The sequence below is a fragment of the Tachypleus tridentatus genome, chromosome 13, assembly GCF_004210375.1.
Source record: "Tachypleus tridentatus isolate NWPU-2018 chromosome 13, ASM421037v1, whole genome shotgun sequence".
Lineage (NCBI taxonomy): Eukaryota > Metazoa > Arthropoda > Merostomata > Xiphosura > Limulidae > Tachypleus > Tachypleus tridentatus.
Genome location: NC_134837.1, coordinates 267,495,299 through 267,512,868, shown reverse-complemented (window position 1 = coordinate 267,512,868; position 17,570 = coordinate 267,495,299). Strand labels below are relative to the sequence as shown.

Genomic DNA, 17,570 nt, shown 5'->3' with positions numbered 1-17,570 from the left:
TTGAAGTCCCCCAGGATTAGAAAGGGAGACGGCAACTATTCAACGAGAGCATCAAAGTCTGATTGATCATATGTCTCTCCAGGGGACAGATAGAGAGAAAAACAGTGATGGTATGACCCAAGAAAACACGAATGGCTACAGCCTCCAAGGGTGTATTGAGTGGTAAAGACAGAGTGGGCAAATGCTGATCAACCAACAGTGCCACCCCTCCATGCACTCTTCCATCACACAGCCTATCATTTCTGTACAAAGAAAAGTGCCAAAAGGTGACTGTATTGGCAGGTTTCAGAAATGTTCCCGGTGAGGAGAGACATACAGGATGGTAGGAAGCAATCAGTGTTTTGATGTCATTCAGATTAGAACGTAAACTTCGACAGTTCCATTGTATCAAGGTGACAATTTTTATTTATGTGTAGGTGAATTGGGTGGAGAACCCTTCTGTTTACGACCACGTCTTTTTTCTCTACTCTCTTTATTCGAGCAAGGTCTATCGACTTCCATGGATCCTGCCCTAGGTCGATTGGGCAGGTCTTTGTTGTAGGAAGAGGATTCCTGCGACTGAGGACGTGAACGAAAGATCGTTTTGGATCATGGGGTGGGAGATGTACCCACAAAAATGCTTGAACCCAAACCCAAAGGAAGTGGATCTTGGTATCTGTTGAAATGTATGGATGGGACAGAGATGGGTTTTGAAGATGATTGATCAACCGTTTTAAACACGGAGGTGAAAAGACTTTTCATTTGTTTTGAGAACGACTTTTTTGAGACACAGAGAGATCTGTCTGCACTTCCACTGTAGTAGTGAAACGAAGCGCAGCAGCACTGCAGAAACTCCTTGGGTGGAGAGATCAGCGAGAATCTCTGACTCTGAGATGTTCTTCAAATCTCTCTCAACAATAACTCCTTGTGATGAATTCAAAGTAGCATGAGGTGTAACATCAATAGGTATATCCCCAATTGCCTTTGAATGAAAGAGGAGTTTTCTGTGTTGAGTTGTGGATGTTTTCACCAATATGTCATCAGATGCAGCTACTTTGAGAGTAGGTACATCTCTACTCTCAAAGATGGAATTATGGTGCCGAACAATCTCCTCATTCTCACATTTACGTCATCACATTAACCTGCCATCATCAAGATAGGTTTTCTTAATTGCAGAGCACGGCCATACATTCCAAACCCTCTCCAATATTTACAGTGTCAGTGTTTCGGTAACTCTAAGACATCATTTCGTGGTTCCTTGACGTGTGCTTATTGTAGTGGCAAGGACCATGATGCCAACGAGTGCGTCAATTGCAATGGCTCGCAACCGTCCTACTTTCGTTCTGGCCTTAAAAGGTTGGAAGAAAAAAATGTGAACCGTTTGAAAACGATTCATAACATTACTCATCCTGAGGCTTGCAAGTTGCTATCCACCACTTTATCTACGACATATGCTGCTGCGCTTCGTTTCACTACTACAGTGGGAGTGCAGACAGATCTCTCTGGAGAGCCGGCAAATCCTTGTAGTCCCTTATGAATGAAAATTGGAGACATTTGCCTTAAAGGTTTGTCTGAAACTGAATGCAATATAATAAAATGAGGTACAGATGGTGAGGATTGCTGCTTAGAATCTTGAAGACGTGGTCGTTTACCTATTGACTGTTTTTTTCACTATTTTATTGAGATTTTTAATTGGAGTATCCATAATGAAAAAAAGGGAAACTTCGGTGCCCACTGACCCACCCACCATGGAGCCCTACGACGGGACGCACAACAATGTCAAACAAGGACTATGCAGCAACGCCAGGGTTCCGTGAGCACTATACCCAAACAACAGCATCAGATACAACATCCACAAAACCTGTTGAGAACATCCAACAGTGGTACTTGGTTGACCCTAGCTCAAGTAAACCAGCCGATTGACCCAGTGGGGGCCACCTTAAAGTCGCCCGACTACAGGAATTCAAGGTCAAAGTGGTGTGTTAAGGTTGGACCCCTCAACCACCAGGATCCTCTCCTCCCCTTTACGAGTCGTCACGCACGGCAAACACGTGGGTGGATGTTTAGATCCCAGAGGAGGTAACCAGAAAGAACAGAACCTTCTCTGGGAGGTCCCCTCACCACATACAGGAATCTACACAGAGGGGTAATTTGGTATGTCTTGTGTTGTTAGATATATACTATTATTAATACTTGAAGGTTTATAAGTGTATCCATGTATAATGTTTTGGTACGTTGTGTGATGTTAGACGTACGATACTTTTAATACATTTAGTTCATTAATATACCCGTGTTTAATGCTTGTATGTTGTGCATTGATAGAAATATATTATTGTTAATACATAAAGGTTTATGAATAGATTCATGTTTTATGTTTTGGTATGTTGTGTGATGTTAGATCTATGCTGTTGTTAATATATAAAGGTTTATAAATATATCTCTGATTAAAAATTAGGAAAATATGAAAAAGACTGTTAGAGGTAGAGAAATCTCTATGTAGAGGAGCGAACAAAGTTTCGACCTTCTGTTTTTTTAACAAGTCGGTTTTCTCGTCATCACGAAAAATTAGGTATGTTGTGTGATGTTAAAAATATACTATTGTTAATATGTGAAGGTTTATAAATATATCTATGATTAAAAATTGGAAATGTTGTGTGGTGTTAGATTACATAACTGTTTATACATGAATGTTTATAAATATATGCATTTTTAATGTTGTGGTATATTGTATGATGTTAAATATATACTTTTGTTAATACATAAAATTTTATAAATGTATCAATTAAAGAACATACCAAAACACTAATCCTTGATTTATTGATAAACCATCATGTATTAATAATAGTATATTCTTTGATGTTAGATATGCATTATTGTTGATACATGAAGGTTTATAAATATATGCATGTTTAATGTTTTGCTATATTGTGTGATGTTAGATATATACTAGTGTTAATACGTGGGTTTTGTCAATATATCCATGTTTAATGTTTGTACGTTGTGTGATATTAGATATATACTATTGATAATATATTAAGGCTTATATATATATATATACCCATGGTTAATGTTTTGGAATGTTATGTTATATTAGATATATACTGCTGTTAATACATGAGGGTTTATAAATATATCCTTGTATAATGTTTTGGTGTATCGTGTGTGATGTTAGATATATTCTATTTTTAATACATGTTTGAAGTTTTGGCCTGTTGTGTAATGTTAGATATATACTAATGGGAATACATAAAGGTTTATAAATATATTAATGTTTAATGTTTACGTATGTTGTGTGATGTTAGATATATACTATTTTTAATCAAAGTTCATAAATACATCCATGTTTAATGTTGTGTTATGTGACGTGATGTGAGAACCATGCTACTGTTAATAGATGAATGTTTATAAATATATCTATGTTTAAGTTTTTGTATGTTCTGTAATGATAGATATATACTATTGTTAATATATGAAGGTATATATGTATCGATGTTTAATATTTTGGTTTCTTTTCTGATGTTAGATATATATGCTATTGTTAATACAAGAAGGTTTATAAAATTATCCATGTTTTATGTCTTATTACGTTGTATAATGTTAGATATAAATTATTGTTTATACATGAAGGTTAATATATATATCATTGTTTAATATTTTTGTATGTTGTGTGATTTTAGATATATACTATTTTCAATACATAACTGACTGTTTATGAATATATCCATGTTTAATGTTTGTTGTTTTGCAATGATACATATATATTATTATTAATACATGAAATTTTATGAATGGATCTATGTTTAATGTTTTGGTATGTTGTATGATATTAGGTATATGCTGTTGTTAAATATATAAAGGTTCATAAATTTATCCACGTTTAATGTTTTGGTACGTTGTGTGATGTTAGGTATATACTATTTTTCATATGTGAAGGACAATAAATATATCCATGTTTAAAGTTTTGATATCTTGTGTGACGTTAGATATATACAACCGTTGATATATGAAAGTTTATAAATATAACCATGTTTAACGTTTTGGTATGTACTGTGATGTTTGATATATACTATTGGTAAAATATGAATGTTTATAAATATATATGTGATTAAGGCTTGCGAATATTATGTGATGTTAGATATACACAACTGTTAATATATAAGAAAATTATAAATATATACATGTTTAATGTTTGTATGTTGTGTGATGATAGAAATATACTACTGTTAATAGTTATAGGTTTAAAAATATATCCATATTTAATGTTTTGGTGTATCGTGTGATGTTAGAGACACACTGTTGCTAATTCATGAATGTTTGTATATATCTATGTCAAATATTTTGGTTTGTTGTGGTATATTGTGTGATGTTATATATAGTATTGTTAGTACATAAAGATTTATAAATATATCCAATTTCATTGTTTTGGTATGTTGTGTGGCGCTAGACATATGCTATTGCTAATATATGAAGGTTTATAAGTACATCTTCGTTTAATGTTTTGGTACGTTGTGTGATGTTGAAAATATACTATTGTTAATACATGAATGTTTATAGATATATCCATGTTTAATGTTTCGTATGTTGTATCATGTTATATTTATACTATTAGTAATAGATGAGGATTTATAAATATATCTTTCTTTAATCTTTTGGTACGTTGTGTGATGTTAAATATATACTATTTTTAATACATAAAAGTTAACAAATATATTTTTGTTTAATGTTTTGGTAAATTAAGTGATGTAAGAAATATCCTGCTGTTAATATATGAAAGTTAATAAATATATCTTTGTTCAATGTTTTGGTAAGTTGTGTGATGTAAAAAATATGCTGTTGTTAATATATGAAGGTTAATAAATATATCTTTGTTTAATGTTTTGGTACGTTGTGTGATGTTAAATACATACTATTGTTAATACATGAAAGCTTATAAATATATCTTTGTTTAATGTTTTGGTACGTTGTGTGATGTTAAATACATACTATTGTTAATACATGGAAGCTTATAAATATATCCCTATTTAACAGTGTGGTATGTTGAGTGGTGATAGATGCTATTGTTAATACATGCAGATTAATGAATACATCTATGTTTAAGGTTTTGGTATGTTTTGTGATGTTAGATATATGCTGTTGTAAATATATAAAGGTTTATACATGTATTCTTGTTTCATGTATTCTTGTTTAATGTTTTAGAATGTGTTTGATGTTAGATATGCACTTTGTTAATACATGAATGTTTATGAAATATGTCCTTGTTTAATATTTTGTTATGGTGTGTGATCTTTGATATATACCATTGTTAATATGTGAAAGTTTAGGAATATATCCTTGTTTAAAGTCTTTATGTCGTGGGATGATACTTATATTCTATTGTTAATACATGAGGATTTATAAATATATCTTTCTTTAATGTTTTAGTACGTTGTGTGATGTTAGATATATACTATTGTTAATATGTGAAAGTTAAGAAATATCTCCATACTTAATGTCTAGGTATGTTGTGTGATGTTGTTAATATCCTGTTGTTAATACTTGAAGGTTTATGAATATATCCATGTTTAATATTAGTATGTTGTAGGATGTTAAATATATGGTATTGTTAATACATGAATGTTTATAAATATATCCTTGTTTATTATTTGTGGTATGTTGTGTGAAGTTGGATATATTCTATTGTTAATACATGACATTTTATAAAAAACTGCTGGCCAGAATCTTAAGACCAATGAACATAAAGAAAAGTATTGCGTTCTTAGACTCAACCACTTATTTGAGTAGAGTTTCGAATAATGAAAATAAGAAAAGGGAAAATAAAAATAAAATAGATTTTTTTTTTTAGAATTTAATAGGGAAAATATGAACACTATGAAATTGTTAATACATGAAGGTTTATAAATATACCCATGTTGAATGTTTTCGTATATTGTGCGATACTAGATTTATGTTGTTGTTAACATATGAAGGTTTATAAATATATCCATGTTTAATGTTTTGGTAAGTTGTGTGATGGTAGAAATGTTATATCTTTAACAGATGAAGGTTTATAAATATATCTTTGTTTAATGTTTTGGTACGTTGTGTGCTGTTAGCTACATACTATTGTTTGTAATAAAGGTTTATAAATATGTGCAAGTTTTATGTTGCGGTATGTCGTGTGATGTTAGATATATACTATTATTAATAGATGAAGATTTATAAATACATCCATGTTTTATATTTTGGTACATGATGTGAGGCTAGAAATATGGTATTGTTAGTATATGAGGGTTGATAAATATATCTTTGTTTAATGGTTTTGTACGTTGTGTGATGTTGAATATATATTATTCATAATATGTAAAGGTCAATAGATATATCCTTGTTTAATGTTTTGGTATCTCGTGTGACGTTAGATATATTCTGTTGTTAATACATGATGGTTCGTGAATATATCATTGTTTAATATTGTGGTATGTTGTGTGACATTAGATATAAACTATTCTTAATAGATGAAGATTTATAAATACATCCACGTTTAAATTTCGATACATTGTGTTATGATAGATATATATTATTGTTAAAAGATGAAAGTTTATTGGTATATACTTCTTTAATATTGTGATATGTTGAATGATATTATATATATACACGTATACTATTGATAATTCACAAAGGTTTATAGATATATTCATTTTTTGGTAATTTCTGTGATGTTAGATAAATACTATTGTTTAAACATGAAAGTTAATAAATATATCAGAGTTTAATGTTTTGGTATGTTGTATGATGTTAGATACATACTATTATTAAGACATGAAGGTTTGTAAATATATCCCTGTTTAATGTTTTGGTACGATGTGTGATGTTAGCTATATACTATACTCTTCAAAAAAAGAAATGCAAAAGGGATATTTTTGTTATTTTAAAGAAAAATATATGTCATAACGTTACAAGCTCAGAGTATGTGATGTTACACGTGTTAATGCACTGATTGTCAGACCAAAATGACAATAAAAGTTTCCACTTTGAAAACAGAGGAAAACATCGGATTTTTCCCCAAAACGCATTCGTGTCCAATAAATTTGTTTGAGAGATCTGCATGTTCTGCAAGTGCAAAATGTGCAAAATCCCTATAAAAGTGACGGGTTCTCGGTTTCCATAGCTCAGTATTCAGCCACCGACACGCAATACAGTTACGCCAAGACTGACTGAAGCACAACGCAACAACGCCATTGCTCGCTTGGAAGCAGGCGAATCTCAATCAGATGTTGCCAGAGCTGTGAATGTCTCCCAAGCACCATCACAAGGCTATGGAATCGTCACTAACAACATGGATCAACTTGTGACCGTCCACGATCTGGCAGACCTTGTGTGACCACGCCCGCACAAGATCGCTACATCCGGTTACGTCACCTTCGGGATAGGACCACCACTGCGACGTCTACTGCCTCAACCATACCAGGGCTGCGTAGGATTTCCGATCAGATCGTACGCAACCGTCGACGAGATTCTTAGGTTCCATGTGCAACCCATCATGGTGAACGTCAACGACGTTTTTCAACATGACAACGCCCGTCCTCACACAGCCCGACTCACCACTGTCTTCTTGAGACACCACAACATCAACGTTCTTCCCTAGCCCTCCAGATCACCAGATTTAAGCCCCATTGAACATCTTTGGGACGAGTTGGACCGACGTCTGCGACGGCGACAATCTTAACCTCAGACTATACCTCAGCTTGCAGCAGCTTTGCAGGCTGAGTGGATAGCCATTCCACAGGATGTGATTCGTCATTCATCGCTTCCATGGGCAGGAGATGCCAAGCAGTTATTGATGCTCACGGGGGGCATACTCGTTATTGACGTTGAGTGACGTTAAACTTCAACTAGTGAGCGTGGACTTCGCCTTTGCAGACTTTGGATGTTCAGCAGTGAATGTGCAAAGTTTCACACTTGTCATACAGAACTACTCGGAATAAACTTGTTAACAATATGTCTCAAATTTTGCCTTTTGCGTTTCTTTTTTTGAAGAGTATATTATTAAATCATGAAGGTTTATAAATATATCCTTGTTTTACATTGTGTTATTTTGTATGACGTTAGATACATACAATTCTTAATAGATAAAGGGTTATAAATACATCCATATTTAATGTTTTGGTATGTTGCGTGATGTTAGATATACACTATTGTGAATGAATGAAGGTTTATAAATATATGCAAATTTAGTGTTGTGGTATGTTGTATGATTTTAAATGTATGCTGTCGTTAATATATGAAGGTTTATAAATATATCACTATTTAATGTTTTAGTATGTTGTGTGATGTTAAAAATATGCTGTTGTTAATATGTGAAGGTTTATAAATATATCTTTGTTTGATGTTCTGGTACGTTGTGTGATGTTATATATATACTACTGTTAATATATAAAGGTTTATAGGTATATCGTTTTTTAATGTTGTTGTATATTATGCTATATTAGATAAATACTATTGTTAAAATATGATTGTTTGTAAGTATATTCATGTTTAAAGTTTTAGTATGTTCTGTGATGTTAGATATATGCTCTTGTTAATATATGAAAGTTTATAATTATATCTATGTTTAATGATTTGGTATGTTCTGTGATGATAGTAATATGTTGTTAATATATGAATGTTTAGAAATATATCCATATTTAATGTTTTCGTATGTTGTGTGATGTTAGATATATACTATTGTTAATACATGAATATTTATAAATATATCAATGTTAAATATTTTTGTATGTTGTGTGATGTTACATATATACTATTTTTAATATACAAAGGGTTATAAGTAAATCCATATTTAATGTTTTCGTATGTCATGCTACTTGTATACTATTGTTAATATATGAATGTATGTAACTGTATCCATATTTAGTACCTTATGTACTTGTAGTAAGTTATATATATATATATATATATATATATATATATTCTTACTGTAGTGTACACAAATAGTTTACTTTTAATCAGAACTTTTGATATACTATCTGTTTCATCCTACCTGTAAGCCATCATAAGCTCCAGAAAGGAACCTCATTGGGCAGTACTGGATGTCAAACGGGAAGCACTCGATGTCAATAGAACAGGAACTTTTGAACAGAGCTCTCCAGAGCCACTTTACTTCCCCCGTGTGTTTCACAATGACGTTTGTATTAAGTATGTCCAATGTCTGTTCTACTCCGACGCTGAAAATAAGGAAAAAGGTTTGAAATTATATCATTCTGAGAGGTTAGGTAAAGGTGATCTGCGGATAGTATAAAAACTCTCAAATTTTAACCAAAGAAAGTAGATCAGAGATTATTTTAACAGTCTCTAATACTACAAAATTCACTTGCTCTATGTCCTCTGTCTAAGGCAGGTTCCAAGACCTGATGTTTAGCGTTCGTAATACTCAGACTTTCCACCAAGTCACCGGTGAGTTTATTTGTTTGTTTTTGAATTTCGCGCAAAGCTACACGAGAGCTATCTGCGCTAGCCCTCCCTAATTTAACAGTGTAAGACTAGAGAGAAGACAGCTAATCATCACCACCCTCCGCCAACTCTTGAGCTACTCTGTTGTATCTGGATTCAAGTTAAACTGATCGTATTTATATGTAATTCTGTTTCTTCCTCTAACTGTTTGTATTTCTACAGTCCAGCATGTTTAAACACGGTACACATGTATTAAGAGTTACTTATTTACTATTTCAATGACTCGCTACTAACAGTATATATAATAGGTATCAGCTGATAGACAAAAGTTTTTACTTTATACCATATTCTACTTGTTATCATATGACATTACATCATACATACAGAATGTTGAATTGTAGTGGCATGGTTGTAAATATGCAAGTCGGCAAGTCACGTGACAACCACACATTGTTTGGCGTTTTGTGGGTAGAGTGACGGCAGCGAAAATCGATCTCTCTTGCGAATGATATTTGATATCTTTCTGACAAAAAAATACATGTACTTAAATAATAAAGGTGGGATCAGGTGAGATATTTAGAATTTTCAAGAGGGAGAAACCTCTTGTAATTAATGAAATTGAAAAAGAAAGGAATATGGATCATCTTGGAAAACCAGGATCATCAAGAAAGAGGCCTATCAGAAGTCATACCACAACTGTGATACAAAAAGGGCGATATCTTAAAATGTGCGACAATCATTGAACACAATGGTCAATGGAAAACGTATCCCATATTACCAAGACAATGGGTAAGTAATATAAATAAGAAGGATTTCCATTTGAGAAAACAATACAAGTCACTTGTACACAAGTTGTTCCACGAAATATCACTTTAATTGACCTATGCTTCAAGGAACTGAAGAATGAATGAAACACTTGTTCATGCTAATCCTTGTTGACCAAGTTACTTATGGATTTATTTGTGATCACACTGTTTAAAAGTACTCTAGGAAACCACTGTACTGGTATAGTAGATGAGTTATGGAAACCACACAGGGAGCAGTAGTGGGCTTTCGACATGATAGTTTCACAACGTGTTATTCAGCAAAAAAAGAGGTTACTTTATGACTATTTTCAAGAATCACGGTTATCAGGCAGATCATGACTGGATGTGGTGATATGGACTGTAACGACATGGTATGGTTCCAAAATAATGTCAATACAGATGTACTTAGTAATATTATAACTGGAGTTTGACGTATTATACATGAGCATATTGTGTTATGGCATGACATAATTAAGAAGGACAAAACAATGGATTTGACATAGGTTATCGAGAGTTAATGTGTCCTACTGTGAACATATTGTGTTATGGCATGACATAATTAAGAAGGACAAAACACTGGATTTGACTTAGGTTATCGAGAGTTAATGTGTCCTACTGTGAACATATTGTGTTATGGCATGACATAATTAAGAAGGACAAAACAATAGATTTGACTTAGGTTATCGAGAGTTAATGTGTCCTACTTGTTGTGAAGGAGGATGTCCGGTCTCCACACTTGACTTGCCGGTACACGGATAACTGTAATTCCGTTGAAATCAGAAACATTCCATCTTAGGTGGTAATCTGTCCATTTCTAGAAGTTGAAACCATAAAAACGAATTTGGTAAATGGATTTCAAATATAAGTTATCCAAAGAAGAAAGCAAATTCTATGTTTTGTTTGAGGTTTGTTTCCAATTTATAGGTTCAAAAAAACGACGCTAGATGACTCAATAGAGATATAATAATCAGAAAATGGCGAAGGTTTTCCGTTTGTGAATTATGATGAAAAGTTAAAGATTATTATACTTATTTTAAAGCTATTTTAATTTAGTTAGTATACTTATTCAAGAGAGGTAAGAGTTGCTTCATATGTAAAGTGTGAGTTACATCCTGTTGAGGTTGAAGATATTAGAGATAACAGAAATAGAAAATATTTAATTTATTTGGGTTTCTCTTAGATATAAAAGAAAAAGGCTTTTAGTGAGAATTAGTTACAAACCAACAAATGTTACTGATAAAAAGTAGTAAGAAACTTTACAATAAGGTTAAGATTTCAGCTCTTATTGAAGTTATAATTATAGGTCATTTTAATTTCAGGCATACAGATTGAGAAATACTACAGTAAAACGATGAGGGATGGCTTTCTTCACTTATCAGTTAAGGAACTGACTAGAAGTAATGCTATTTTAGATTTATTGTTGAACTCAAATATAGAAATAGTTGAAATTGTGGAACATCTGATTCTGTTAAATATGATGATAAGTAATAATGATATTCTGATTAAAAATTTCAAAAAATAAATTTTGAAGGGGGTGAAACAAGAATTATCTGTTGTGAACTGGACAGCTGTGTTATTTGTAGACACTGATTGTAGTGAAACGTTGTAATGATAAAAGTTTAAATACTCAAGGTAAACATATTTTTTATAGAAAGAAAAAGGTCACAACAAGTTAAAAACATATGTTCTTTTAAAATGAAATAAAATTAAACACAATCATAACAAATTAGAACAAACTGGTAGGACAAGAGATTTAAAAGATTATAGAATATCAAGTAAGTTGGTGAAACTGAAAATTAGGGCATCAAAGAGGATCTATGAAAAAAGGTTGGCAGAAAATCTAAAATTTAACAAGATTTCTTAAAATACATTACATGTAAACAAAATGTTAAAATTGGGTAGGATCCTTGAGGGGTAATAAAGGAAGGCTAGTATCTGATGGCTGAGCTATTAAAATTTGCTTTTTCTTTGGTTTTTCTATTGAAAATTCGAGTAGTATTTCAAAACTTGAACAGTTGATAAATGGAATGAAAGTTTAAAAAGAATAAGTTTCCTGGGACAGATAATATTTCCCCAAGGGTTTTGAAAGAGGTTAAATATTGGACATATGAGCCACTCACTGCTATCTTTGTCAGTCCTTGAAAAGAGGACAGGTACCAGAAGATTGGAAGTTAGCTAAAGTAACCCTATTTTTAAAGTAGGTGATAAAATATATCCAAGTAATTATAGACCCATTACTCTTACATCAGTTGTTGGAAACGTTTTGGAAAGTCTGTTAAAATTTGTTTTACAAAATTATTGATCTAAGTTTAGAATTTTATTGGTTAGTCAGCATGGTTTCACTGAGAGAAAATTTTGCCTTACATATATTTTGACTTTTTTTTAAAAAGGTTATTGCAAATACACATGTAGGTAATGGTGTAGATTTGGTATATCTGGAGTCTCAGAAATCATTTTAGAATGTGCCACGTAGTAAGCTTGTAAAGAAACTTCTCCTTAAAGGTGTGGGAGATAAGTTAACTAATTGGATAGAAGAGTGGCTTGAAAGAAGAAAGCAGATGGTGTTATAAATGGAGTTCAGTCAAACATGATTAATGTTACAAGTGATGTACCTCAGAGTTCAGTCTAATATGATTAATGTTACAAGTGATGTGCCCCAAAGTTCAGTCAAACATGATTAATGTTACAAGTGATGTACCTTAGAACTCAGTCTAAGAACCTTTGCTATTTTTTGATTTACATTAATGGCATAGATGAAAGAACAGTCAATAAATTACTTAAGTTTGCTTATGATATTAAGGTCTTGGCTTTAAGTGTTGCTGTCTGTGAAGAGGATGCTGCTGATTTACAAAAGGATTTAAATCATTTAGTAAATAAATGGTTGATAGGAATTAAATGTGATAAACGTAACATAATGCATGTGGGTTATAATAATTTGAATAGGAATAGAATTAATTGTGTTACAAAGGAATGTTGGTGTAATAGTCAATCATTCTGTAAAGTATTGAGCTGTTGTTAGTGGTTGGGCAAATAGGATCTTAGGTTGTATCTAGAGAAATATTGAATACAAGACTAAGAGAGTTATAATTTTATTGTAAATGTCACTGGTTAGACTACATTTAGAATATTGTTCAGTTTGGGGCTCCTTACATTAACAAAGACACTGGATTGATGGAAATGGTTCAGAGTTGAATAATTAATTGATTATTTGAAATTAAGTGGAAAGCAACACAATGGGATATCTGTGTTCTGTCCACTAAGGGTATCAAAACCTTGTTTCTAGAGTGCACAGACATACCACTGTGCCACTGGAGGGCAAGGGTTCAGAGGAGTATTATTGAAATGGAGCCTGGGATGGAAGTGTTTTCATATGAGGAGAGGTTGAAATCTCTCAGACTGTTTTCTCTTGAGAAAAGAAGAGTTAGTGAGATCTGACTGAAGTATTAAAGATTATGAATGATTATAGATGAACAGTTGGTAATATACATATTCCAACTTCAGCAAGCTATATCAAACAGGATAAATTATTAGATACACAAATTTATATATTGGTAAAAAATATCAAATCTTCCAGACTTCATAATTCACACACACACACATATTGAAAATACCAACCACCTGCAGAGATGCCAACCATTACGATTTGAGCGTAATCATTACAATTTTGGTGTATACATTACGACTATACGCTCATACAGACAAATATTACGACTTGTTGCAACTCCCAAATTATTATGTATTATATAGGCATATACAATGAAGTGATAAATTGTTCCCCGGGGCTTGAAAGGGGTGAAGAGAAAATTTCTAGTGAGATAAAATAAATTTTGATAATAAATAAAAGACATAGTCCAAATAGCTACTTGCGATAATCATGTTTGTGCTTGAAAGACAAAAACGATGCAGATAACAACATTTACGAGTAAGAATTTCAAAACAATTATTAAATTTATTTATTAAATACACAAATCACAGTCATAAATGAGCAATCTATAGCAGTAATAAATAATAATAGTTATAATAATACTAATATAATAATCAACAGCTTAGAGACATAGGTCATGCCCAGTAACCATGATAAAGGGCTCTGTCTACAATCATTACGCTCAGTCATTTGAAATAGTTGGCATCTCTGCACCTGTCTTGATTATGAATTTCAAAGTGACCTCATTTGGATCATCCAGTACTCAATTTTAATTAAGAAAATTCATCTGTTATAAATGAGCTCTAAGCTTTAAATAATAACACAACTTCATCACAGTTAAGTCTGTTCGCTGTTCAGAATGCTTGTATAATTCTGGGGTACTAACCTACACGTTCTTGTATAATAATGGTGTATCAACCTACCCTTTGTTTATTTGTTTATTTCATTCTTTTATTTTGTATCTTAATTTTAATAAAATGTTTTAACTTAATAATATACATAATGTATCGTGATCAATACAACTTGCTGAAGATGGAATATGTACATTCTGTAATGTACAAGAATTAAACGTTTATTACTGAACACACACGTGTCAAATGTTTATTGTTGCTGCTGTCGTTCTGTTTGTCATCATTACCCTCCAATTCGACTTGAATGAATCTGTACTAAAACTGTTTCAAGTTCCAATATTATATTTATTTTGAAGCTTCTTCATTTGATTATTATACTTATTCTGAAACTGTTTTAATTATTATACATATCTATAACTGTTTTCATATTAATATATTTATTCTAAAATTGTTTAAATTTAATTATCATTCTTATTCAAAGGCTATATTAATTTAATTATTATATTTATTCTAAAATTGATTTAATTTAATCATCATTCTTATTCTAAGGTTATTTTAATTTAAATATTACATTTATTCTAAAATTGATTTTAATTTAATTATAATTCTTATTGAAGGCTGTTTTAAATTAATTATTATATTTATTCTAAAATTGATTTTAATTTGATGGTCATTCTTTCTCTAAGGCTGTTTTAATTTTATTATCATATTATTCTAAAATTGATTTTAATTTAATGGTCATTGTTTCTCTAAGTCTATTTTAATTTATTTATCATTCTTATTCTAAGGCTGATTAATTTAATTATTATACTTATTCTAAAATTAATTTTAATTTATTATCATTCTTATTCTGAGCTTGTTTTAATTTAATTATATTTATTCTACCATAGATTTTAATTTAATCACCATTCTTATTCTAAGGCTGTTTTAATTTAATTATTATATTTATTCTAAAATTGATTTTAATTTAATTATTATACTTATTCTAAGGTTACTTTAATTTAATTGTTATATTTATTCTAAATTTGATTTTAATTTAATTGTCATTCTTTTTCTAAAGCTGTTTTGATATAATTATTTAATTTATTGTAAAATTCATTTTAATTAAATTATTATTCTTATTCTAAGGCTGTTTAAATTTAACTATTATATTTATTTTAAAATTGATTTTAATTTAATGGTCATTGTTTCTCTGAGGCTGTTTTAATTTAATCATTATATTCATTCTAAAATTGACTTTAATTTAATCATCATTCTTATTCTAAGGCTGTTTTAATTTAATTATAATATTTAATCTAAAATTGATTATAATTTAATTATTCTTGTTCTAAGGCTATTTTAATTTATTAATCATTCTCATTGTAAGGCTGTTTAAATTTAATTATTATATTTATTCTAAAATTAATTTTAATTTAATTATCATTCTTATTATGAGGCTGTTTTAATTTAATTATATTTATTCTACAATTTATTTTCATTTAATCATTAATCTTATTCTAAGGTTGTTTTAATTTAATTATTATATTTATTCTAAAATTAATTTTAATTTAATTATTATTCTTGTTGAAGGCTGTTTTAATTTAATTATATTTATTCTACAATTTATTTTAATGTAATCATCAATCTTATTCTAAGGCTGTTTTAATAATTATTATACTTATTCTAAAATGAATTTTAATTTAATTATCATTCTTTTTCTAAAGCTGTTTTGATATAATTATTTAATTTATTGTAAAATTCATTTTAATTAAATTATTATTCTTATTCTAAGGCTGTTTAAATTTAACTATTATATTTATTTTAAAATTGATTTTAATTTAATGGTCATTGTTTCTCTGAGGCTGTTTTAATTTAATCATTATATTCATTCTAAAATTGACTTTAATTTAATCATCATTCTTATTCTAAGGCTGTTTTAATTTAATTATAATATTTAATCTAAAATTGATTATAATTTAATTATTCTTGTTCTAAGGCTATTTTAATTTATTTATCATTCTCATTGTAAGGCTGTTTAAATTTAATTATTATATTTATTCTAAAATTAATTTTAATTTAATTATCATTCTTATTATGAGGCTGTTTTAATTTAATTATATTTATTCTACAATTTATTTTAATGTAATCATCAATCTTATTCTAAGGCTGTTTTAATAATTATAATACTTATTCTAAAATGAATTTTAATTTAATTATTATTATTGTTGAAGGCTGTTTTAATTTAATTATTATTCTTATTGAAGACTGTTTTAATTTAATTATTATATTTATTCTAAAATTAATTTTAATTTAATTATCATTCTTATTGAAGGCTGTTTATATTCAATTATTACATTTATTCTAAAATTGATTTTAATATAATCATCATGTTTATTCTGAGGCTACTTTAATTTAATCATCACTTTTATTCTAAAGCTGTTTTAATTTATAATATTTATTCTAAAATTGGTTTTAATTTAATAATTCTTCTTATTCAAGTCTGTTTTAATTTAATTACTATATTTATTCTAAAATTAAATTTTAATTTTATTATCATTCTTATTGAAGGCTACTTAAATTTAATTATAATTCTTATTGAAAGCTGTTTTAATTTAATTATCATTCTTGTTGAAGTCTGTTTTAATTTAATTATTATATTTATTCTAAAATTAATTTTAATTTAATTAATATTCTTGATTAAGGCTATTTTAAGTTAATTATTATATTTATTCTAAATTTGATTTTAATTTTTTTCTTATTCTTATTGAAGGCTATTTGAATTTTAATTATTTCATGTATTCTAAATTCATTTTAATTTAATTATTTTCTTGTTATTGATTGCTGTTTTAATTTAATTATTAGATTTATTCTAAAATTAATTTTAATGTAATTATCATTCTTATCCTGAGGCTGTTTTAATTTAATTATATTCATTTAAATTTGATTTTAATTTAATCATTATTTTCATTCTAAGGCTGTTATAATTTAATTATATTGATTTTAAAATTGATTTTAATTTAATCATCATTTTTATTCCAAGGCTCTTTTAATTTAATTATATTATTCATTCTAAAATTGGTTTTAATTTAAATATTATTCTTGTTGAAG

At 29.5% G+C, this 17,570-nt stretch overlaps 1 protein-coding gene across 1 annotated transcript in view; it reads right to left on the bottom strand.

The window, feature by feature from the left end:
• LOC143237670 (neuronal acetylcholine receptor subunit alpha-10-like) overlaps positions 1-17,570 on the bottom strand; it is a 50,147-nt gene that overhangs the window by 16,166 nt on the left and 16,411 nt on the right. The window contains exons 4-5 of the mRNA XM_076477175.1: positions 10,913-11,022; positions 8,993-9,176 (exon numbers count right to left, since the gene is read on the bottom strand). Of these exons, the coding sequence (XP_076333290.1) occupies positions 8,993-9,176; positions 10,913-11,022 (294 nt within the window). The remainder of the gene's footprint in view (positions 1-8,992; positions 9,177-10,912; positions 11,023-17,570) is intronic.